The sequence below is a fragment of the Erpetoichthys calabaricus genome, chromosome 13, assembly GCF_900747795.2.
Source record: "Erpetoichthys calabaricus chromosome 13, fErpCal1.3, whole genome shotgun sequence".
NCBI classification, from domain to species: domain Eukaryota; kingdom Metazoa; phylum Chordata; class Cladistia; order Polypteriformes; family Polypteridae; genus Erpetoichthys; species Erpetoichthys calabaricus.
In genome coordinates this window covers 105764823-105791418 of record NC_041406.2, presented here as the reverse complement: position 1 = coordinate 105791418, position 26596 = coordinate 105764823, and the positions used below count along the sequence as shown (strand labels likewise).

At 38.4% G+C, this 26596-nt stretch overlaps 1 protein-coding gene across 1 annotated transcript in view; it reads left to right on the top strand.

Annotated features, from left to right (window-relative positions):
* Positions 1 to 26596, top strand: part of LOC114663791 (transmembrane protein 245-like) — a 101879-nt gene that overhangs the window by 53799 nt on the left and 21484 nt on the right. Inside the window, 5 exon segments of the mRNA XM_051935564.1 lie at positions 635 to 725; positions 1187 to 1285; positions 1403 to 1531; positions 9279 to 9401; positions 13570 to 13715. Of these exon segments, the coding sequence (XP_051791524.1) occupies positions 635 to 725; positions 1187 to 1285; positions 1403 to 1531; positions 9279 to 9401; positions 13570 to 13715 (588 nt within the window).

Sequence of the window (26596 nt, the reverse complement as noted above, 5' to 3'; positions counted from 1 at the left end):
CAACTACATGACTTGGTAGTTTACCCCAGATTTCTATATGTCTTTGATTAAAGAAGTGCTTCCTGGCTTTAGTCCGAATTGTACTTCTATTTAATTTCCAGAGTGACTTTACAAAATTATCACTTTTGTGAAAATGCCACATTTGGAATCTAGCATTATAGGGCTTTGAGAGAGAAGCAAGGTTTCAGTGAAACGTTATTTGTGGTACTAAAATACATTTCATAAGACAACTTGTATAAAAAAGTTTTCATGACACTTACTGCCAATAAACACTTTTCAGAGTACTCAAGCTTATGTGTGGTTTGATGGGTGTCATTTTTGTTTTTTTAAACACTTGGCAGCATCAGAGAGAGAGAGACAAAATATTCAGCCTTTTTTAATTAGAGCTAATTTCAGCGACCATCATCCTAAGGTATTGTACAGAACAACTTGTCGAAATGCAGCACCTTTATTAGAAATTAATAACAGTACACCACTATGTGACTAAGAAAAAGCTTTTTGTGTCAACTTCAGTTTAACTTTAGTTAAATCCTAAAGGCAATGTTTTACTTGAGATTTTCTTGTATTGACTCTTTATTTTGTTGCAGTTTCAAATTAATTGTTTTTATCTCTATTTATGTTTATATGGTGGTAGCCTGCTTCCTGAAGCTCAAGTAGTTCAAAATGCCTTGAATTCTGCTGCCAGTAATGTGCACCAATATGGGAGAGAGCTGATAAGTCAGAAGGTAAGGCGGGCAATCCTTAAGAACAGCACTGTGTTGTGTCTGAAAGCAAACTAAATACTTGATGAGAAATGATCACACACTTTAAATTACTGGAAGGAGAACAATGTACTGTGAAGAGCAGCTGTAAATGTCTTTAGAAATGGATGAATTCTCATGAAATGTATTCTGATTAGCTTCCTTTCCTATAAAGAAGAGATTAAACAGCCACACTATGCTCGTTTTTAATAATTGTAGTTCAGCTCACAATGTGCTTCAGAAGCTGATCTTGAATCCACGCAGGAACTGATTCCCCACACAATCCTGAATCAGCCACTTATCAGTTTCAGTTTTAATGAAAGCTGCTTTAAAAAATAATAATTGTTAATGACAAAAGATGCTTTTGGTGTTTCTGGGCTTTAAGTATAGAAGATGAGTGGAGCTCTATGGTGCCCTTGCTGTCTAACACTGTTGTTTATTTGTAGTTGCACACAGCTTTAGGAGAGAAGGTGAATAGCACTGCTGTGATTGAGAAGCAGGTTCTGGAGCTCTGGGACAGGCTCTACCACTCCTGGTTTGTAAAGGTATGGCGCTCTTACAGCCTTCACTTCAGACTGCATTAAAGTATGTCAACTGAACACGCTGGCCACTTGCAAAATGTCCTTGATGATTCTTTTAACTTTTTATTTTTGTTTTAAAAGAATTTCACCCATTCTGCACGGCACAGAGGCAAGAAAGAAGTGCAGCGACAATACAGCTGGTTGGGTGATATTTTGGACTGGCAGGACATCGGTTCATTTGTTCACGAAAATATTGAAATGTTCTTATCAGTAAGTGAATTATTTCTTATCTGCTTATATAATGTAGTATATATGGCTCCTTTGTTGATATTCCTCTTCCTAGTGCTTTACACAATGACTTCTTTTTTTTTTAAGGTTGGCACATTACATCTACAGTCCAGGTGGTTTCTTCATCTAAGGTCCAGACAGTGTACATTTAGTCTTTGAGTTTATCTTGAAACAAAATCAGATAGATACTTTATTAATCCCAAGGGGAAATTCACATACTCCACACATACTTGTAATCAGGATAATTATGTTCATTCATTAAGTGATTATCATCAAGCAAGAATCCTGGTATCTTTTACTGTATATAGCACCTTTCATGGTGAGATGTTTATGGGTACACTATACACCTAAAAGAAATAACTTTTTGTGCAGTTAGAGCACAGTCAACTTCAATTCAGTCCTTTTGTGAAGGCAATACAATAAAACCAGCGTCAAGTTAATTTTTTTAGCAACTTTCTTAGTAAATGTCATACCAAAGCATTTTAAATATTCAACACAAAATAATCAGAATAGAGGTAGATTTCAGTTAAATGCTCAAGCTTCATGAGTCAAAATGTGAAATATTGGTTGTTTGTCTAATGCCTGTTATGAGGAACAGTTTAAAACCATCCAGTCCAGTCACTTACTGAGAGCTTCACAGCATCAGCCCAGAAACTGGTCTTATATTGAGACTCTTTTGATATGCTCCATCCCAGTGTATTTTACACTTTTATTTAACAAAATAAAAAGGTACAGTTGGTACTCAGAGTTCTTCAGTATCATATAGCACTACCAATAAAAAGCTCCTTACAGACGTACAACAAATTGTCAGTTCTGTCACTTGCCTAGAGTTGTAAATTATTTACCCAGTAGTCTGTTTTAATTTAAGTATGTAGCATCCTTTGTGGTGAACACAACCTGAAAGCATTCGTGCAGCATAACGCTTACATTACCAGTAAATTTCATGTCATGAAAATGCCAAATACAAGTGCCATTTGCAATAGTGAACTGATAACTCCAGGATGCTGGACTAAGAGACAGAGTTTCAAAGAAAAGGTCATATCAATTTCTGGCAAATAAAAAGAAAACATTAAAATGGGAAAAAGAAAGCAGACTTTGAACAGAAGATGACTGATAAAACATATCATGGTGAGTGTCCCAGAGTCGTCTTTTCTCTGTTGTGGAAGACACTGATATTTGGTGTGTATATAAAGAACAATCAACTGAGGACCTGTAAGGCATTTGTTTCTCAAACTACACACTCAAGTGTATTTATCATTTTATGCAGTTGTGCATCTGGGCCTTCCACTTCTTTTTCTATCCTTGCTAGATCCAATTCACCCTATTCTCTCAAGATAGCACTGGACACCAATGGTATGAAATGTTTAGATTCTTGACAGTCTGTCATGTGGAATAACTTACAATCTGCCCCAAAAACAGACTGATGTATTTCTTGAGTAAGCTGTTTCATTTTGGCAATTTTTGAACCTTCGCTAATAATGCCGTTGCCTTGCAAGCCAAGTGAACAGAATAACAGGTTTCAATGGTGCTAGTACAGTTACAGAGGTTTCTCAATAACCAATTAACATCTAAAATGATTAAGGATGAGCTATGGGAGATAACCATTAGGACACTAAAGGAATGGCTGCTGAAAAAGAAACTTTGCAGTTATGTGTGAATAATGAATTAAAAATCAGTAATTTCCAGTAGTAATATCCATTTGCAACACTAGTAATGTATTGGCTATATTTTCCAGTCAATTGGTGATTAAAAAATGTATCAATGTCAATCTGGGTGATTCCAAACTTTGAGTGGTAGTGTATGAGAGAAATTCAAATCTGAGGATTGGAAGTGACCTCAGGTTTTCAAACCATGTCTCATTACTGACCTCTAGTGAAAAACTCTTCCTGATTTATTCTAAAATAGTTTGTTTAAAGTTTGGGCAAGTTGTGCATAGTACTTATGGAAATCTGCATGGATTAAAATGTGATTTTTCCAGGTGCATTTTAAATAATGTGATTCTAGGATATTTTTGCTTTTTTTATTATCCTTCTGTCAGATGATGCAAAGGAAGCATACGAATAAGAAAACAAATCTGTAGGCAACTTTTAAAGTCTATAATTTCCCAGATGGTGTTTACTGCTAAGAATCACTAATCAAGCAGTCTTTCATTCTCTGTTTCATATAACATCTTTAACAGAAATTACCACTACAAGGTACAATAATAAGGCAGTTGAAAGAAGCCTACCAGTAATAAAACATGAAGATGTAGAGAGAGAATACTGAGGCACTCTGCATCCACTCAGAGCTAAAATAAAACAGTAAAAACAAACTCCTTTGATATTGCACCTTGCTATAGTGAATTCAATGCCAGCATCTCTATAATAAATGATGCACACATCTCACAGGTAACTCCCAGGCTACTTAAATTTCAAATTGTTACAGAACAGAGGTGAGGCTTCAGAATCTATCTGGCACATTAACCTCTAGAATGTGATCTGAAGAAAGCAGCTTCCATCATCTCAGTCCGCAACAACAAACTGTTTGCATCTCTACCATCCAGTAATTGATGTTATAGTATTTAGTGCCATGAAGCTGCCATTATGTAAGCACCTGCCCTACCAATTGATTTGTAGGTTTTTACTGTTCTTATTGTTACTTGTTCTGTGCAATACAAGTTGTAAGTGAAGGTCTGATATTTCTTTATGTATGGTAATTTAGTATGGTTGGTTATTCATTTATTAGTAATTTGTGTCTGCTGAATCTTTCTACAGTGCACTTTATTCCTGCTGCATTTTTCTGCTCCAGTTTGACCAGCAACAAATGCTTTTTATTGGGCTGTAAGGTAAAATGACAATTAATTTGAGTTGAATAAGTTAGACTGTAAGAGCACACTGCATTGTGTCTGTAGAGGCAGATTATTCTGAATCAAAAATAATTTAGAGAGTTAAGGAGATTAGTGAAATTATATTTCAAATAGAAATTAGAGCATCATTTTTTTTTAGTTTGAGTGCTCATTATTATTATCAGCATTGGGCGGTCATGGGCTAGAACACATTGCAATCCAGTTTCTGGTAAGACTTAATTGTAGGAAGGTGTTTTAGATTTTGTGCTTTGTAAAAAAAATGTCGGATTTTGGAAATTATACATATTTAAGCCTAATTACAATAAAAATGCCAAATCTCATGCTATAGTAATCTGTCTCTTATTTGCTGTTGGAGTTAATCTCATGTTGGCTTCATTCAGTAATGGCTACTTATATTTTCATGTTTTATTATCTGATAAAGGAGATTAACCTCTGCACTTTTGGCTTGAGAGGTGTTCTAAAAATGGTGATGCATTAAAGTCAATATCTTTTCTAATACAGAAGAATAATCCGCCAATAAGATGTGCTGAATCACTTGCTGATTTTTTTTTTTTAAAAATTGGACAACATGTTCTAATGGAATTTGCATTACCCGTCAAATAGTAACAGCTGTCACACTTAGTAACATATTGTCATCCCAGGGGATTTATGTGATGCTCAGGTTTGAAGTTCCAAGTTCAAAATGTCTTCATTTCAAGGTTCTTGCAGTTGTCGATTTTCTTCTGGGTTTCTACTTGAATGTCAGGTTTGAACTGGCGACGTGATCAGTGACGGCATTCAGATTTGATGTTGTTGTTTTTTTTTTTCATTAAAAAAGAAAAATGATTATTGATTTTATCTGACTTGCATAGATTTGGGGGTGCTCTGCAGACGTCTAGGTTGCTGTTTTGCATTTACTCTAGAGAAGGTGAAATCATTAGTGTTTGGGATAGTAGAACATAATTTTACCTTCATTTTCTAAGATTCAGAATCCTTAATTGCTTCTTTTTTCCAAATCAGTTGGTAATTAAGAATGAGATCCAAATAGACCCAGTAGCTAAACAATGAATCTGGTCTTGTTTGCATCTGTATGTGTTTATCTTTTTTTAACAAAATATAGTAAATAATAAGTAAAGAGCAATGAAACACTGATATGCTCTTGTCTTTAAAATTTGTATCTGATGTTCTGACAAAGTAAATCTGCCATAGTAGTATTACATAAAATTAAACCGTGTTTCATTAGTAGCATGAAATGTGAAAAAAATTGAATGGAGCAGAAACTTGCAGCTGCTACAGCCCTCTAAAAATGTGTTACCTGAGGTTTAGTTAATGCTGTTATTATCAGTCGAGTATTGACTACTGAAACCCCTTCACTTTCTGCACACTATTTTGTTGTAGATTGAGTTTTAAATGGATACATTTACCATTTTTGTCCATATGTCTACACTCACTAACCTATAAAAACAAATTGAAAAAAGATTTCAGAAACAACAACATTTATTTATATAGCACATTTTCATACAAAAAGTAGCTCAAAGTGCTTTACATAATGAAGAAAAGAAAAATAAAAGACAAAATAAGAAATTAAAATAAGGCAACATTAGTTAACATAGAAAAGGAGTAAGGTCCAATGGCCAGGGTGGACAGAAAAAACAAACAAAAAAAAAACTCCAGAAAGCTGGAGAAAAAAATAAAATCTGTAGGGGGTCCAGGCCATGAGACCGCCCAGTCCCCTCTGGGCATTCTACCAGAAAGGTGTTCACATTTATTAAAAATCAAAAACTGAAAATTTTAATTTATATAAGTCAGAACCTTTGCTGTGACACTCCATATTGTGGTCAGGTGCATCCTGTTTGCGTTAATTATCCTTAAGATGTGGCCAGAACGTTATTGTTTAACTATACTGTGGTCAACTGATTAGATTTGTTTATAAATAATAATTCTAATAATAATTCTTTGCATTTATATAGCGCTTTTCTCACTACTCAAAGTGCTCAGCAATTGCAGGTTAAGGACCTTGCACAAGAGCCCAACAGAGCAGAGTCCCTATTGGCATTTACAGGATTCGAACCGGCATCCTTCTGATTGCCAGTGTAGATCCCTAGCCTCAGAGCTACCACTCCGCCTATAAAGGCACACAACTATGTTTATAAGATCCCACAGTTCACACTGCATTTCAGGACAAAAGCCAATACATGAAGTCCAAGGAACTTGCTGTAGACCTCTGTGAGTACATTGTTTTGAGGCATAGATCAGGGCAAGGGCATGAAAGCATTACTAAAGCTTTGAGTGTTCTCAGAAGTACAGTGGCCTCAATAATTGTGAAACAGGCAGAAGTTTGCATCCACCAGGACTCTTCCTAGAGTTGGCCATCTGAGTAACCTGGCAAGAATGTTAGTCAGGGAGTTGGACAAGAATCCAGTGGTCATTCTAGCAGAGATTCAGAAATCCTCTGCTGTACTCCATCAGTCAAGCAGTTATGATGACAAGATGGAAACCATTGTTGTGGAAAAAAAAAACTTTCCTCTTTCGTCAAAGAAGGCAGTTACGGAGCCCTGATGAGAATGCAGAACATTTCGTTTTTTGCACAAAAGTTTTGCGCAAATGTCTCAGTCCATGGAATGACCAATCAGTTAAACAATTCATCATCTTTTATACTTTTCTATTACCATTACATCATCTAATACACCACGTTATCTGACTCATAATATGCAGAACTTTTTCACCTTATCTAATCAATGAAAGCTATAAGTAATTTGATTCTCCTATTATACTGAATGCCACTTCTGTAGGAGGGGTGTATGGGATTTCCCATTAGTTTATCCCTGCTTACCGGGGGCAGTGGTTGTTGTTGCTCCCTTACCTTGTTCTAACCTTGGAAAAATATGCCAGTATCTTCTTTAAGATGGGGCTTAGACCACTTGCACTTTCAGCTTTAAGTTGCGTTTAGTTAACACAGCGTTTCTCAACCTTTTAAGTATTTGCGACCCGAGTTTTCATAACAGTTTTAATAGCGCCCCCCCTAATGTTTTTTTGAAACCCTAATAAAATTTATTCCTGTATTTTTTGCTGCCGATACACCGCTGCAAGTTTAACAGCCTATGAATAGCAAAATGACGCCACATATGGCAATATTCGCACCTGGGGGCGCGCCCCACAGTTTGAGAACTGCTGAGTTAACCTTCGAGTTACACTCAATCCTTTTCCTTGTGTTTAATAACTTATTCTGCTACGTTGAAGCATGGTGGTGGCAGCATCATGCTATGGGGTGTTGTCAGAACTGAGCAAAAGATGAATGCAGCCAAATACGGAGAGGTCCTTGGGCTGTTCCAGAGTGAAAGCCAACCTCAGACTGATATGACAGTTCTCCTTTCAGTACAACAAAACTAGAGTGGCTGCAGGACAATTCTGACTCTCGTTGAGTGTCCCAGCCAAAGTCCAAACTTAAACCAATTTTAGAACTGCCAATTCACAGAAGTTGGACGTTGAGAAGAAAGCAGAGCAACGGAGGAAATCAACACAGATATGGGGAGAACATGCAAGCTCCACACAGGGATGTGAACCCCTGTCCCCTTACTGTGAGTCAGCAGCACTATCACTGCTACCACCATGCCTTCTCGCTTAAAAAGTGACATTTCAAAATTTGTCATTTCTGTTCAATGTATAAAAAAACCTCAAAATGTCATTTTAAATACAAAGTTAAAAACTCACACGGGCTTTAGCTGCACAGATATACTGTAGCTGCAAGAGCTTAGAACATGTAAAGCTGCTGCCAGCAACTCTTGAGTCCGGTCCACTGTTGTTACACCCACAAACCTAGCAGTGGCATAAATCTAAAAGGTGTGAGACAGCTCATTACAGCGCTTGATGCTTCGCGTCTTTGACAGGACTGTTAAGACATGTCCTCCACTTGATAATGTGCAAGCTGTGAACACCTCTTGCCTGCAGGTTCAGTGTACAGTACAGCTGTATTCACAGCAGCTGAGGTTTGCCTCCAGCAAAAGGCAAAACAAGAATTCTAGAGTCACATTAATGCCTGGATATTTTCAAACTATGGCTTTCTTAGTCCTTTAGTTTAACAGAGGGTGGTATGTTAGCACTGATGCCCCTCTCTCCCAGAATCCATCCTCTATCTGCCTGTGTTTTTTGCTGGTACTTCATTTTTCCTCCCATTTCCCCAAGAAACTTGTGTTAGGTGTGCTGGTGACTTACTCTGCATTAGCCCTGTGGTAGACTGGTGCTCTACTGAAGGTTGGGTTTCTGCACTGCACCAGGTCCCCACTGCAATTTGAAATTGGATAGGCAGATACAGAAATGGATGGATGGCTAGATCAGAGTTTTTTAGGGTTAAATAATTATAAGCACCTTACAAAAACTTTTAAGGAATCTGTATTTAGTTATGGCAGTTATGATTAGAACAGAAAACACATAATTTATCATGTAGCCCAGATTTTAACCTGCTTAGCCTAGGGGTGCTAGAGGAATTTAAAAATAGCATTTTTCATTAGTTGTCTGTATTTAGAGTAATTTTCCAAAACAAACTTTTTTAATAGACTAGGGAAAAATCCTTTCAGAAAGGGTGTTAGAATATATTATCACATTTCCCGCCTAGGTAAGTATCAATTAGCAGAGCCTGTAAGAAGGAACTGTAAATTTGCTTTTAATTTTTAAAAACCTAATACTGCTCAGTGGTTGATAACTTTGATTTCCTGATATATTTAGTTTGTTTTCCCTTTTTTTAACATGACCTACATCTGTGCTACCATAATAAGAAATGATGTCTCCTATTGTGATCAGACATACCTGCATGAGGCACGACTCCCTGTGACCCTGAAAAGGGTAAATGGGTGAGTATTCCTCTCTTGATTGTAGCCACATGATCACACTCTGTGTATCTCATTGCAGATTCTGGAGTCCCTTTGGATCATCATGAGCCGAAACATCAGCCTTTTGTTTACGACGGTCACCACCCTGCTGACTGTCCTCTTCCACAGTGGCACAGCCCTGCTTAACTTTGCGCTGTCAATGGTAGGGACCTCAGCTTCTGCACAAATTCAGTTCTCCAGTTTATTTTATGTAAATGCCTTTAATTATTTTAGCACTGAATGTTTTTGATAAACTTTGTTTCAGTTATGAATAATATAGTTGTGATTTGCACCAAGCTCAGTGTTTCAGTTGGCTTCAGGTGGAACTTCCTTCGTTCTGGCAACAGAAATTAGTATTGTAAATAGTGCAACATCTTGTCCAGTTCCCTCTTTGTTTTGGTAAAGCACTCACAATACTCATAAACATGAAAATATATATATATATATATATATATATATATATATATATATATATATATATATATATATATACTTGTTAATACATGATTACTGATTCCTTTGTTTTGGACAATCACAAAACGCAGACGAGAAAATTTTAAAATTTCTTTTTACTTTTTTTTTTTTTCATCATTCCTAAATCAGTTGTTCCATACCAATTTGAACATATTCAATGCTAAGTCCATCCCGTATGATTTGAGTGCGAGTGATAATCCTGAAGGACGGTTCGTATACTACATCTGTATCAGTTGATTGTCTTGATTGTTTATAGCGGGACTCTGCTTTTAGGTTGGCAGCGTGGCTTCAAGAAAGAATTGCTTGGGCATGGAAGATGAGCATATCATTGGGAAACATGGGCTGGAGTACACTGAGCAATGGCTTAACTGTTGTACTGTATATTGAGAAAATATTTTATTCTAGTTTTTTAATAAAAAGTTCCATTAGGTGTGCACAGGGGACAACTAACTACTAAGCACAATCTATTGTAACAGAATATGTCCAGATGGGAGCAACAGCTCTACCGATGAACCAGGTGTTCAGTGTTGAGAGTTGCACAGTTGCAGGTCACTTTGCTGTCCTTTATTTACATTTAATAAAGTTCAGTTATCAACAAACACCATTTTTATATTTGATTATGAGGTTTGAACACGTATGTACTGTGTCCTGGGGGATAAGATTTTAGTTTGGGAGCTAATAAAGGTGTCCTGCAATGCACTTGACACTCTCATCACCTTCTGCAATGTGCTTGACTCTCCGCAGAGGTCACTGCTGTTCTCTTTCTTTCTACCATCATGTTGGTTATCATTTGGTTCTGCCATAAACACACGACAACAGGTCATGGCTACCTCCAGAACAGATCAGATCATTGGCTTTCAAGCTTATAGCCCCAGTAGTCTGTAAGCAATCGAAAGACTGGTAGAGAGTGAGAGGATGTCAAGAAGGGCGTAAAGTGTTGGTTGATATAAATCTCCAGAGATGCAGCTTTTTGGGCTTTCTAATTCTAAGGCATTTACCTATTTGGAGTGCATTTCTTAGTCAGAACAAGGTTAAGTGGTGCCAGTAATTTAAAGTGGCTGTCTGTAAAGGTAGTTAACAGGGTTTTGTACATAATTTTATTTAAATATTTCTTTATGTTAAGTCAAACATCTGTAGTCACTAAAAAAGTTGCTGTAATTTAACCTACTGAACAATACATAAAGTGCTGCAAGGACGTGAAGCAAGTAGGCTATTTCTGAGTTAAGACGTAGCCTACTAACTACTTAGCCGTTGATCAATATTTTTCAGTCTGAAAACAAATTTCACTTTTTAATCAATTTTTTCTTCCACTTAAATTAAAGAATTAAGCCTTACATTTCATTATGTGTGCACAAATTCAAAACTGCTTTCCGAGCTTTAAAGAAGACCAGAAAAAAAATGCATTGTTCTCACTTGACTGCTACAAACTAAGAAAAAAATATGTCCAGAAGTGAAAGTCCAGTCAGGACCCTGAGAGGACTTCCCCGGAATACTGGTGGTCATGTCAGACAGGAAATATCGGAGACCTCTGACCTCCCACTTACAGGCTATGTAGGGCTAGTTGCAGGATGGCTGATACACACACCTGTGATTCTCACCGACACGTTGTAGCAACCGCAAAATACGGGATGCGATTACTACACTTCACAACCCGACAGGGGGGTGGACGATGTTTGAAGGCACAATAGCATAACCATATTCAGTCCTCGTCCCCTCTTGCCACTATGCCCTTCTAAATAATCTGCAAAAAATAAAGCGCAACAGGAAATGGGACAGAAAAAATATATTAACAGTTGTTGTTTACATTAACTTGCCCGGTGCCGGAGTGCTCATTAGTGAACCCCTTCCCCAGACGCCCTCCCTAGCGCGCGAATCCTAACCCCCGGTTTGACACGGACAATAAAAAGAAAAAAGTAAATAATAAGAAAACTGTTCTTTGAGAATGCAAAAGAAAGATTTATCTTAGTCCACCATATAAGAAAACAAGAACCCTGCAGTTCAGTTCCTCCTGTAAGGCAGGTGGAAGCACAACAGTCCTTTGGCGAAAGGCTTCTCTGCGGAACTATCATGAAGAATGAAACTCAGGTATCCAACTCACCAGACGGGAGCACCCGGAGAACACCAGACCCTGGCCTCTTCTCGGGGATTCGTCACTTGAATATTTCTTCTGGGTGGCCACCCATGAATAGCAGACGTCCCTGGGTGAAGTATGATCCTGAAGAACTTCTTTGAGCGTGGATAGTCAATGCGTTGCCTTCAGCCTTATCCTTCCTTTTTTTCCTCTCTCTTTCTTGATCCGCCATTCCCCTTAAAAAGAAAAAGTTTCCCGCCGAAAATCCTTGCCCCTCATGGTTGTCATGGGAACCTCACGCCGGCAACAGGCAGCTGGAAAATTTACTCGGGCGGGATCCTTCCAGACCGGGACGTCACCAAAGGTGCCTGAAGGGCGATTTAAAACACCCTTCCAGCCAACATTATAAAGTGACGGACAATCCAGAAGGCTAACACGACTGTCCGTTATGTAGCCTTGCTACAACGTGTGTGTTCCCCTTTTACTTGAGCTCTCCATTACAGTATGGCTTACCCCAGGATTGAAAAGTGAAGTTTAGTATTTTTTCACTAATGGCGTACATTGATTTGACATTTGTTCTGTAGTGAAGCATTTTTCATAAATTTGTCCCTGTAGGAGCCCATTTTAAACTGCAAACTCAGACATTGTGTTTTTTAATTCTGAAAAAATGTTTAACTTTGGAACACAGCTTTCAATGGCGACTTAACGTATGTCAATTTTGAAAAAATAACTAAATTGTAAATATACTGAAATTTATCACCACATTGTGCAGTTAACCACTCCAGAAGAACTTGCAAATAAGTGGTGTAAAGATTTATAAGAAATGAATTTGGGATATTAGTAATGTAATCTGTCAGTCACTGAGCACACTATAGACATTCTCTCTGTATTCTTTCATTTTCTTTACATTTTACTTTTTTCAGTGACTCTTCCCTCTTTGGCCTTGATTATCAAAAACATATAATTATTATAATGAATATTGTATGTTGTTCAAACATTGCTTGTTTCCAGACATAATTTACTTGCTGTAGTGCAGGACTTCATATCACAAGGCTGCAGTTTAAATTCATGGTGGCAAGGTGACCGATTCCACTCAGTGATCAAGTCTTGGACTAGAATACCACCCTTTGTCTGGAGTCTGCATGTTACCCCAACGCTTGTGTCTGCTTTTCCTCCTTTTTCTTAATGAAAGTAAAATGTTAGTTGGCTTTGTGTGTGTGTGTGTGTTGGGGGGTTCCCCACTTTGTACCTGATACTGCCAGGATAGGTGCTTGCCCTCAGGGTCTCTAACTGAATAAAAGAAGGATGGATGATTATTTCATGTCTACGGTTTACTGACATGGGGCCAAGAGAGACAGACTATAAAAGAAGTTATGCAAATAAGAAATTTGGGTTAGGATGAAACTTTTGGGAACTAAACCATCTGTTACTGTCATACATTAGTAGTGTTTACTGCCTTGTAATAGCAATAGGACCTAACAGCTTTGACAGATGTTCTCAAGGACCACATCTCCCAACAATGTGGTGCATTTAGATTGAAAAGAGACATTTGACTTGTCAGATCAGTTTGTGGTTTTCCTGTTAGGACTTTTATAATGGTGAGTGCCTGATGACACAATGGCATCTCAACCTACTGTATGGCCTAACTCCTAATACAGGCTCTAGCACCCTGTGACATTTACTGGCTAACTGGTTTCTGAAAATAATTGGGTTGTTTGTATATTTTGTATATACGATGGCACGGCAGCATGTCAGTTTAGCTAAGTCATTGTGTTTCCCATTTCAGGTTATTTTCCTGAACACCCTCTTCTACTTGTTGAGCTCGAGTGGAGAGTACTATGAGCCGGTGAAGTGGGTCATCAGCCTCACTCCACTGTCACAACCTGGGCCGTCGTCCAACATTGTGGGAAAGGCAGTTGAAGAAGCCATAAGGTCAGTGTCTTCAGCACTGTACAGCACAAAATCAAATAAGAGAAGCATTTTTTAAAGCTGTGAAAACTTTGACTTGGTGTAGGAAGCCATGATGTTCAATCAGCATTTAAAACATACTGCAGTCTGTGGATTCCTTAAGCTTTCTGCTCAAATACAGTATCTGACCTATTTTTGCGAAGTGGTCTTCCACATACTAGAAGTGTTTTATTTAATTTCAGAATATAAGAATGTTACCAAACCCTGACACTTGGGTACCGTTATTTGTGTTGTAATTCTTGTTGTTTTGCTGCCGCTTCTGTCACTTTGAAGTGCTTCAGTAACCAGGACTCTCAACCCAAACTGTTGTTATCAGCGCATAACTGCTGATTTGTGCAGCTCATCGCCCCCTGGTGGAGGTACTTGGGTATTTTTTGTTCATGGCTTTCAGCCTTTTAGTGATGCAGATGATCCTTCACTTATTCTGCACAATAAAGTTGTGCATTTATATACTGTAGTTACATTTTTCTGCTTCATTGACTAGTATTTACTGAAGTTCTAACTTTATAGACCTACTAGGGGGTTTTGCCCCTGCTCACTTCGCTCGCCAGCCCCCCTGGCCTTACTACGCACTGGCCACTTCTCATCTCTGCCGCTTGTGTATGTGGATGTCACTTTCACCAAACAACAAATCTTTTAATTCTTGCAGATAGGCCTCTTCATTGGGAAGAAACACTACATTTCCCTGATGGCAACATGAATTAGACGATCTACAAGTCTCGACTTAAAGTTTAAATCTGAACAATATATTCAGTCTCTTTTCATTGCTTTGTTATTTCACCGAGTAATAATTTGTTTGTTTGCGCTAATGCGATCTTTACTATCGTTTTTTTGAGACTTTCGAATTTTAGTACTTTCATTATCTCTAACCTGCTCTGCATGTGTATCGCACAAAAGTTTTTGAACCTCTTTCCAAGGTTCAAGGTTCTTTATTTGCCATTTGTGCATAAAACCAACAGTCAAAGCACATTGGAATTTTTGTGCAGAGCTCTTCCAGAGTCATAGTAAACATTAAAAAAAAAAAAAAAACAATAAAACAATATAATAAAATAATATGAATTATACCAACACTATACAAAAAGGCGGTAATATCTACACAAAAAATACAATTGTATTGCAGATATTGCACAGTTAAAATATTGCATATTTATCACTCGTTATTTACATGACAAGTGAAGTGAGGTAGTGTGGGGTTATTGCACATGTTCAGTAATTTTGTTTTGCCATCAGTCTGACTGTGCTGGGGAAGAAGCTATCTAAAAACACTGTTCTGTGAGTGATGATGTTGTCCGCTCTGCTGTGTCTCAAGTTGTACGTACAGTTTTTGTTTCTGAGCAGAGAGTGAGCTGGATGGAGTGAGTCCCCGATATTTAATTCCCTCTGCTCTTTTCTGACAGTGATGTGCGTACATAGAGTCCATGGAAGGAAGTTTTGTCCCTGTGATCCTCTCAGCAGTCTTTGTGACTCTTTGCAAAGCCTTCCTCTCTGCCTGAGTGGTGTTCCCATACCAGACAGTGATGCCTGCGGTGAGAATGCTCTCTATCAGTCCTCTGTAGGCCTGGGTGAGAGAGCGATGGTTCAGGCCAGCTTTCCTGAGCAGCCTAAAGAAATAAATCCTTTGCTGGGCTTTTTTCACTGTGGCTGTGGTGTTAAGAGTCCAGCTCAGGTCTGATGTTGTAGCGGGGCTACATAGTAATAGTGTTGTCAATGTACGAATGTGCTGAGTGCGTTTTGTTTCCATTGTCCTGTTTGCTGTTTATAATGTGTGCGTCAGTGAATGTTGTCCCCGTAAATACAGAGGGGACGGATGAGGGAGAGACCGCAGACCCAAGATGGAAAACACCTGTTCACAATCAATTACATCCAGCTCTTTACTATTTAAACAATCAGGAGGGAAAAGAGAAGAAGGAAGGAGAAAAACTGAGTTTTCAGTTTACGACAACGAACCACCATTTTCCTGTTATTTTTCACATCATGCTTTTGTATCCAGTTTGTTTTTCATTCTGCCGGATTTACTTCAGTTCAGTCATCGCCAGAGACCCCGAGGTTGGACGTCATTATCCACCACACGCCGAGGAAACACGGTGAGATTGTTCCATTTTTCCGGGAGATTCAAACACATCCATTCTTTGTTGACCAGTCATCCGTATTCAGGACAGTAATATACCTGGACTCAAGTTCACGATCATTGTCATTTCTGTATTCATTCATTGTTATTTGTGTTGTGTGTGTTATACGTTACAATGGCAAGGGAGGGTTTGTTATTGTATATATGGTGTGTTCACGTTGCTGTTTTGGTGGAGAGATATACATATATTATTTTCTACGTGGGAAATGTGCAGTAGTGTTTTGTCGTTGTGTTCCATTTAATATATTTATTCACTTATTTGACCATCCTGCTTTTGTATGCTTGTGTTTAAACTGTCGATTGAGGGGAAAATATTATTTGTTAGAGGTACGGCTTGATATACTGTATATAAGATTCATCTCAGTAATTTTTCCAGACCACAGGTCTTGGTAGTGTAACTGCCGGCTGGGTAAGGGGTCAGCCGTTAGAATGTAACCTGCAGTCCCAGGACTCTGTGGCTGTCGGCCCTCTCCACCTCAGTCCCTTTGATGATAAGAGGCTGTAGAGGGGGAGGATTCTTCCTGAAGTCCAGTATTATTTCTTTGGTCTTGTCTGTGTTGAGGATAAGACTTTATGTCTTCTGACTTTATGTGTTTATGACATTCTACTTTTTCATCTACTCTTTGTCTTTTATTTCCGGGCGTGGTTAAATCTCTTGGCACAAAGTCTTGTCTCACGGGACATGAAAGTATCTCTCTGAAAAAGTCACGTCTCGTCCCAGGATTTTTTTTATATAATAGAGAGATATATGTAAGTTTGTATTTGTCTGCTACATTGACTAGTCCTTCCAAGAACTTGCCGCACTTAACGCTCATAGCTATTTGTGACTGACGTGAAAGGCACAATATAAAGTAAATGATCTTGTATTATGCTGTCATGTATTTTTGTAGTGTTCAGTGTTACAGGTGTTATTTGGGTAGGTATTCACACAGTGTAGTGCATTTCAGAGAGTTATAGGGCCTAGAGTGGTTTATTTATTTTATTTCTCATTTCAAAAGATAAATAATACAGATTACATAAATATCACTAAAATCAAACTCATTACAGGTTATGGTCGCAACAAAAGAGTATGTATAAATTTAGAGGTAATACAAGAATATTCACATTGCTTATTTAAGTTTCTTCCAAAATACAGCTACATTAATTGCATTAGTGTTAGCCATTCTCAGGTCGTTCATCATGCATCTTGTAGGACATGATGGGTGGGTGGTTTTTTGTTGTTTGTTGTTCAGCACAATTGTGTAGTTACAATTAATGAAAGGCCCCTTCTTCTGAGATTTGTTTAACATTCCATAACCCCAGAGTGCAATCTATCGAGAGACCACCATACCATCTAACTTGTATCATGGGGTCAAAGATACTGTTACAGAGGCGTTTTAGGATGCTGAGAAGCCTTTTATTTCACACTAGCAAAATACCCGCGCTTCGCAGCGGAGAAGTAGTGTGTTAAAGAGATTATGAAAAAGAAAAGGAAACATTTTAAAAATAACGTAACATGATTGTCAATATAATTGTGTTGTCATTGTTATGAGTGTTGCTGTCTTTTATATATATATATAATATACACAGACACACACACATAAACATATATATACATATAGATATATATATACATATCTACATATACACATATCTACATATACATACGTATATACACATATACACATCCACATAAACATATATATACATATACAAATTTACATATACATATATATATATATATATATATATATATATATATATATATATATATATATATATATATATATATATATATATAAACTGTATATATATATATATATATATATATATATATATATATATATATATATATATATATATATACATATATATATACTGTATATATACATATCTACTTATTGGCTCCTGTATTTAGGATATGGCAGGTTGGATAATGGACGGATGGACATTTGTATGCATAGCCCCATTTGCCCGTTTTCGTTTATTTTCTTTCTTCAGTAATATTTCAGCAAACCCGGAGCTTGTCAGTTCAAATTGTGCCTGTGCTGCAAAAAACAAAAGTAATGTAACAAATTGTACCTCAGATGTTGTAAGTTGGTGGAATAAAGGCATAAGTAAAATAGATAAATATGTATTATACACATAGGAACTATTCATTTATTTTCAGTTAAGTCATCTGCAGCAAACTTTTATAAATGAGGGTTTCTGATTTTTAGATAGTGCAAACTGTTTCTTCTTCATTGACGTTTTCTCTTGGAGAGCTTTTTTCATTTTATTGAAAATGAAAGCAGCAGCTGCCAAAATATGTAGGTTTTTTATTAATTTTTCAACATTGTGTAAAATAAATGTATAAAGTAACATAAAAAGTTTAAATACTGGTTATTCTTTTACAGTAAAATATTACTAGAGAGAGAAAAAAAGTAAAATGGATATGTTCTTTTTCTTTAAGGAGATTAAATATTACTGAAGAAAGAAAAAAAAAAATTAAACAGCCAAATGGGGCTATGCATACGAACTTAAAAGGTTTAAATAAAACAGAAATATATATTTTATTTTTACTTGCTTAACTTGTGGAGGGTGTATCCTGTAGCAAAGCCCTAACTTTTTTCGTGAAAGCACGTTTCAGTCAATAAGTGTTAAAAAAACGTGTAAAGATATTGACAATAAGCTAAGTCATCTGCAGCAAAGTTTTATAAATGAGGGTTTCACCTTTTTAGACAATAAGCTACGCAAACCCAGGAAGACATGGAATCGTTTAAATCAAGTATCATTACATGTTCCTTTCTTAAAGAGAAGTAAGGCAGTACTTATAAGCTTACATATTTATATATAGACATACATATATATATATATATCTATATCCGAAGCCGTGCAAGCACACTCTTTTGAGAATGCAACATATAGTTGTACAGAAGAAAAGCAATCTTGCCTCAAATGAATGGCAACCTTTTGTAGGTGTATGAAGTTAATTTAAACTTTAGGTTTACACGGTGCTTTCTTTCCTAAGTACCTGCACTCATGAATATGTCTGTATGTGTCAGTCGGTCAAATCCACGCGCTTCGCACCGGCGAAGTACCGCTTTTAAATTTTTATTAAGAAGAAAATAAAACGTTTTTAAATTGAGGGAAAATGTACTAATAACAGTTTGTTAAGGATCAGTTTTTTTGTGAAGCTGCCTTTACTCGAGTGATCACTTCGAGCTGACTTGGTGGGCAAGTGTAAGCGTTACCTGGAAGTAAGCACCCATACAATCAGATTGTGAATCAGACTACGAATGCCGTGAATGTAATTACACACTCACTGCACTTGCTTACGGTAATCGAACCTCAGACGTCAGCGCTAGAGGGGCTTAGCAGCGGTGAAGTATTGGTTTTAAATTTTAATTAAGAACAAAAGAAAACCTCAGAGGTTCGATTCCCGAAAGGGAGTGAAGTGAGTGTCCGGTTACCTACCAGGTAAAGCTTATGGTCGGACAGCAAGTGATGTAACATCAGCCACGGTGCCTTCAGTTGTGAGAAGCAGATCATAGAATGATTGAAAATAGTTTTGCATTTACCTTTTTAGTAAAAGGCGAGCTTTTAAGCCTGAGAAATCACCCCGTAAATGCACACGTTTAATTGCACATGTGTTAATATGTATGGTTACACAGTATTAAAAGACAGTGAAGAACGTGATTTACCTTTGTTCCCACGTTTCATAAAAGGCGAGCTTTTAAGCCTGAGAAATCACCCCGTAAATGCACACGTTTAATTGCACGTGTTAATATGTATGCTTACACAGTATTAAAAGACACTCAAAAATTAACGTCATTTACCATCAGCCACGGTGCCTTCAGTTGTGAGAAGCAGGTCATAGAATGATTGAAAATAGTTTTGCATTTACCTTTTTAGTAAAAGGCGAGCTTTTAAGCCTGAGAAATCACCCCGTAAATGCACACGTTTAATTGGACATGTGTTAATATGTATGGTTACACAGTATTAAAAGACAGTGAACAACGTCAGTTACCTTTGTTCCCGCGTTTGATAAAAGGTGAGCTTTTAAGCCTGAGAAATCACCCCGTAAATGCACACGTTTAATTGCACATGTGTTAATATGTATGCTTACACAGTATTAAAAGACAGTCAAAAATTAACGTCATTTACCTTCGTTCCCGCGTGTGACTCGTGCTGTAAATGTCTTCCTTGTTTTTAGTTCACGTGATTACGTAGGAGGCGTGATGACGCGATACGTGACTCCGCCTCCTCCATTACAGTGTATGGACAAAAAATATGTTCCAGTTATGACCATTACGCTTTGAATTTCGAAATGAAACCTGCCTAACTTTTGTAAGTAAGCTGTAAGGAATGAGCCTGCCAAATTTCAGCCTTCCACCTACACGGGAAGTTGGAGAATTAGTGATGAGTCAGTCAGTGAGTGAGTGAGTGAGTCAGTCAGTGAGGACTTTGCCTTTTATTATTATAGATACATACATTGACATATATATATATGTCAATCAAAATACCCACGCTTCGCAGCGGCGAAGTACTGCTTTAAAATTTTTATTAATAAGAAAAGTAAACCTTTTTAAACTGAGGGAAAATGAATCATTGCGAAGCAGAGCCTTAGTGGAAATTGTAGGCGTTTGAATTGAAATGGGAGATCAGAGGGTATAACGGGGATGCGAGGAATAAAAACTCTCTCCCCTGAGCCACCGCCAGTAAAAATAGTTGCCTCAATGAGGTTCTTTTGCAGACACGTGACCTGAAGTCTCGTGCCGTCACAAAGTTTCAGTGGCTGAACGCAAATCCACAATCGGTTTCATATTGTTTTCGTACCTTATCAATTGTGTAATGTGTTTTTTGAACAGGTTTGATTCATCGAAGTGATCACTCCTGCTGCGTTCAGTCACTTCACGTGAGCCGCTCTCTTGTGTGATGTTGCAATGTCCACGGGTTTATTTAATGTTAGCTAAGACCCGGCAGTTAAAAGTTTCTCGCTACAGCAATTTTAACTCTGTTACAAAGTGATCCAAACTGTCGTTTATACCTCGTGTCTTCTCATTAAACTTTTATCTCGCGAATATGGCATTGCAAACGGCAGAGGGTCAGTTCACGTGCTTACATGGGAGGTGTGATGACGCGATATATTTTGATATATATGAAAATACCCGCGCTTCGCAGCGGCGAAGTACTGCTTTAAAATTTTTATTAAGAAGAAAAGTAAACCTTTTTAAACTGAGGGAAAATGAATCAATAATTATTTGTTAAGGATCTCTTTGTATACCACGTTGTCAGTTCGCCCCTCCGGTTGTAATATGACCAAGCTGTGTGCTGAGCTTACTCGAGCATGAAATCTAACGTGGTTTGTGCCCTTCAGAATGAAAACAGTTTGCATTTACCTTTTTAATAAAAGGCGAGCTTTTAAGCCTGAGAAATCACCCCGTAAATGCACACGTTTAATTGCACATGTGTTAATATGTATGCTTACACAGTATTAAAAGACACTCAACAATTAACGTCATTTACCTTCGTTCCCGCGTTTGACTCGTGCTGTAAATCTCTTCCTTGTTTTCAGTTCACGTGATTACGTAGGAGGCGTGATGATGCGATACGTGACTCTACCTCCTCCATTACAGTATATGGACAAAAAACAGGTTCCAGTTATGACCATTACGCGTAGAATTTCGAAATGAAACCTGCCTAACGTTTGTAAATAAGCTGTAAGGAATGAGCCTGCCAAATTTCAGCCTTCTACCTACACAGGAAGTTGGAGAATTAGTGATGAGTGAGTCAGTCAGTCAGTCAGTCAGTGAGGGCTTTGCCTTTTATTAGTATAGATGTGTGAAGTCACAATTACAACTGTTGGTTTCACTTGTTATTATACACGCTATTACTGGAGTATATAATTGGTGGCCATTTCTCATGCCCTTGCAAGTTACTGATAAACGGTCCCTTGAAGTCAGAATGTCTGCTACTTGTACAAACAAGTAGAAGCTTGACACAGGTAAAATACTTTAATTAGAATGTTTTCTAAGGGCAAACGTAATGGTAAAATTATTATAATAATCAATATTCTAATCAAATAGTGAAAAGTCAAATTTATTGGTAAAAGTAATCTCTTGAGATTGGCCAGATGGAGGACTTTCAAATGGAAGTATTCAGTCGGGGGATGTAGCTTTCTCCATCCAAGCAGTAAACTTGGCATTTTTGGTGGAACTATCAAGATATGTCGAAGGCTTGAAAGTCTTTGTAGACCTCAACCTTTGTTGTATGAGTAGGTGGCTAAACAGGGAGTGCTTAACAAGTGTAAACTTTTAAACGTTCACTTTTGGCTGCTACTTCTTTTAGAGTATCACCTTGGTGCAACTCCTCCTTGGATACTGATTTTTTTGTTTCTGTTGGTGTTTTTCTTAGGCAGCCAGTGATAGTTTGACAGGTCTCATGGAGGTTTGTATCAACTTGCTTTGTGTTTCTGGGGGGGCGCTTTACCAGAAGGGGTTTGTGTTCTCTTTCTCTCTTCCACTGAGTAAGCACAAAGTAAGCACAGCTGTTTTCATGGTTTGTGGTTGTTCACCAAAGGTGGTCCTTATCGGTTTCTTCAGAACTTTGTTTCTTGCAGTGCTTTCTGAAGGTCAAGGATCGATCTAAGGTCACACCCAAATATATAGGTGTGGGGCAGTGTTCCAGTATTGTATCTCCCCATAATACTATAAGTCTTCTAGAAGCTGCAGATACTTGTGTCTTTCTTGAATTAGGATTCAATTGATTGTTCTTAAATTAAGTTTGAAATTCATTCAGTGCACTGTTTAGCATTTCCTTGATTTCTACTACTACACTGAGTGACAAGTGCAGAGTGTGATCAATAATCGGTATTACACTCTGGTGTCACTTGGGCAATGACAAATTCTCTGTCGGCTGATACTTCTTTTCCAAAAGGAGCATAGTGAGCTTTAAACCTGATAATAGCAGGCGTGATGAGGCGTGGAGTTTGACAGTAAATCGTCCTTATTTTTTTATGATATTCTTAGCACAGGAGTAACTTTCATTCATTGATGAATGTTGGTTCACATGGTGGCACAGCTGCAGAGTCCTACTGGGTTTAGATTTTATATGTTGTCTTCATATTTAATTGGCTTTCCTCTCACATCTAAAGCCTAAGTAAAGTGGTGACTCTATAAACTGTCAAAAGTGAAGATGTGTGTTTAGAGTATATCTTAGGTGGACTGGCACTCTTGCCAGGCTTACCTTCTGCATTGTGCCTGATGCCACTGGAGAGTGACAGTAAGTTGGATAAACAGAATCGACAATGCCATGTTGTGGACAGATGAATGACTGACTAATTTTGTAAATTTCCTATGACATCGGGTCTTGGTTTATAGTGCCAAAGGTTAATCAGATGTATCAGAGGTACAATGTTAGTAAGTGAATACTTTTCTGCGTACAATATTTGTTGTGACAGAGTCTAAAATTATTAGTTCGCTGAAGCTCCTTACTCCTGAACATGCTACATACAATTAACTACACTGGAGTAAACCATTCCTGACATACATTAATTCTTGATTTTCTTAATGACTTGGCTTTTGTTGCTGTTCACTGCAGAAAATAATTTTAGAGGAAGCTGAATTCTTTTGAACTGAAACAGACAATTAGTATCTATATATATAATTCACTAAGCCGGGAGACAAGTAGCCACCCATGGAAAGCACGGCGGAAGGGGCGTGGATTCACTAAACCGCCGACAAGTAAGACGCCAATGGCGCACGCAGGAAGGAGCCACACCCACGAACTCTTAGACCATTGGATACGACGAAAAAATCAGAGCCACGCCCACCAACTCGGACGCGATGCCTCGGAAAACATGCTGTCATTTCTGTTTGTCTGTGCCACAGTCCACTTGCAGCTCTGAGCCACGTTGACTTTTCATTAGTCAACCTCAGTGGAACCTTGGTTCACACAGAGGCAGCGCCAGAGAGAGACAGAGGCACACACAGGCAGCGCCACAGAGAGACAGAGGCACACACAGGCAGCGCAAGAGAGAGACGCGCAATCCTTTAAAACTGAAGTTAAAACACAATGAAGGAAGCAGTCTTTAAAAACCAATAAACCCTGTGCTTCTTTTTCATTAGCGTCTCACCTGCTTCACCGCCCTGCAACAGTCGAGATGCTCTCTCTGCAGCTGACCTTCTCTGTGCCTGACTCCACTACTGTCAGTCGCCTGATTAAAAATGGCCTTTTGAAGGGCAGCTATGGACCCGCTATACCACAGGAACACATTGCCTTCGAGCCTGCTCTCGCTCACTCTAATGTACCGGCTTTCTCTCTCTCCTCACTCGCTCGCACACTGCACAGGGGAGAAATGCCCGAAGCACGACTCCACCTGGAAACTGTTTCAGCCACACTTCCACGCCCCTCGCTACGCTGTGAGTGCGATGATTATTTATTTAAAAATGGGCTTTTGAAGGGGAGCTGTGGACCCGCTATACCACAGGATCACCTGTGACATTGCCTTCACATTGTTTTCCTTTTATTTATAATCCTGTTGAGCAGATCAGACACCCAGGCAAACAACACTGAATAATCAATAGCTCCAACTACTTTGCCCGCCCCTACTCCTCACCTGAGTCGGTTTCGTCTCTGTTCAGCAGTGTTTCCCAAACTCGGTCCTGGTGAACCCCGGTGGATGCAGGGTTTTGTTCCAACCAGATTCCTAATCATTAATGCCGGTGAAACTCATCCGGGATAAGTCGGTTTTTCAAACGCAGCCATGTAGCAGATTAGTCTAGCAAGATGAAATAATCCGATATGAATGCGCGCCCTCGTGCTGAGTGAAAAGCCAATATATATTGAGTCTAGAAAACATGATCAGCAAGTCTTTGATAGGCTGCAACAAAATGATGAAAGAACGGGCGCATTTTTTTCACACAAGCTGAGTGGGTGGGTGGGTGTTAGTTAATTAGCAACTTGAAGGATTTCAAGATATAATATACACAAGAGGTAACAGTGCAAAAGCGGCCCAAACCAGAAAAGACGGCTGGCAAAAAGTGGCTGACAAATTAAACGCGTGTGCATTGTACTTACTGAAAGCAGCGTTACGGATTTTGCAAATGTTCATTTTTTTCCCTCTGCTTAAAAAACATTGAAAAAGCGGCGCAGATTGGTTTGCAGCGTGTAAAACAGTTTGTTTGTCGCGGATATTTTGCTATCCACACAGGGAGGAACCGGGAAGCGAACCCACAATCTTCCACTGTCTCCTTACTGCAAAGCATCCGTACTACTACAGCGCCACAAGGCAGTTAAAGAATGCACCAGGCCACATGTTCATTTTTTCCCCTGTGCTTAAAAGACGTTAAAAAACTGTTTCTCAACTGTGACTCCGGAACAACTCAGCACGCGAAAAGCAGCCAGAACCGCAAACAACAATGAAAACTCTACGTGACTCACAGGTAGTGATGGGCCGCTCGATACTCAGGTTTCGACACTGTGTCGAGCTTTCGAAGCACTGCAGATTTTAATACTTGATCGAATAATGACATCTGTGATTTAAGGATTTCACATTTTCTTTCTCAAATGTGCTTACCTATATCATGGCAAAGTACATGGATAAATCTTTATTTTCTGTCTACTCCGTTTTAATTAAGACAGACCAAAGAAAACATTTAAGGCTATTAAATGTGATCTCAAGAAAAGATCAGGGTTAATTATAATACTAATAACAGGAGCGATTATAATGATACAGTGCAAAAGTAAATACTAATTGAAAGAGCCGGGAATGCATGATGTGAGGCGTCTTATTTTGTTTAACTCTTGCTATCGTATAGTGCATTCTGCCTGTCGGCGTTAGTTATATTTATATTTTTTAGACATCACACACTACAAGCTGCTGACGAACCCTTCTCTTCGTTGTCAGTCTGTAGCTACGAAAAAATAAAAGCAATACGACTTTTAACAGACGTCATTGAAGTGTATCATAAGTTTCTGTAACGTTAATGAAAATGGCCAGGAGGTGTCAGGAGAGAGGTGAGTGTCAAATGCTTTGAAGCTTCAATACGATTTCCGACACAATTGCTTCAAACGTGTTGATGCTTCGTGAGGCTTCACTCCGCCTATCACTACTCACAGGTTACTGAACGAGAAATCAGCAGCCTAGCATGACGGATGGGACGTAATGGGCGTCCTTCCCCTATCCTCCGGATTTTTCAAATGTTAATTTTTTCCCTGTGCTTAAAAATCATTAAAAAAGTGGCCTGATTATGCGGCGTATGGTATGCCGCGGGTTGGCTAGTAAATCTAATTTCACCCTGTAGCAGATGCTGTAGAAAGGATAGTTTGATCTGTAACCATGTATCATTACAACGTTTTGGAGGGTTTAGATCAAAAGCAATACACACTTAACTCATTATATATAGCATTGACATTTACAGGCTGCACATTTATGTGTCCACTGGAATGAAAGTTTTAAACACTTTGAAAGCACTTTAGATAAGAACAGGTGTAAAGACATAATCTTGTGAACTATTTACAGTGTCCACCTCCTCTGTGTCCTGCCTGTGGGGAGACCCTTTTAGTGAACTGTGAGAGTGTTTAAACTGACCAAAGCGTGCCTGGAGTGGGTTGGTACTCAGTACTGGCGGTTCTCTGTTTGAGGCTGGGGAACTGGAGAATAGCGGCACATCGCAGACTGACTTCAAAAGGGGACACCCCAGTCCTGCACAATTTTGCATATATTTTACCCATCAAGCCCCTAACCCCACCCTCA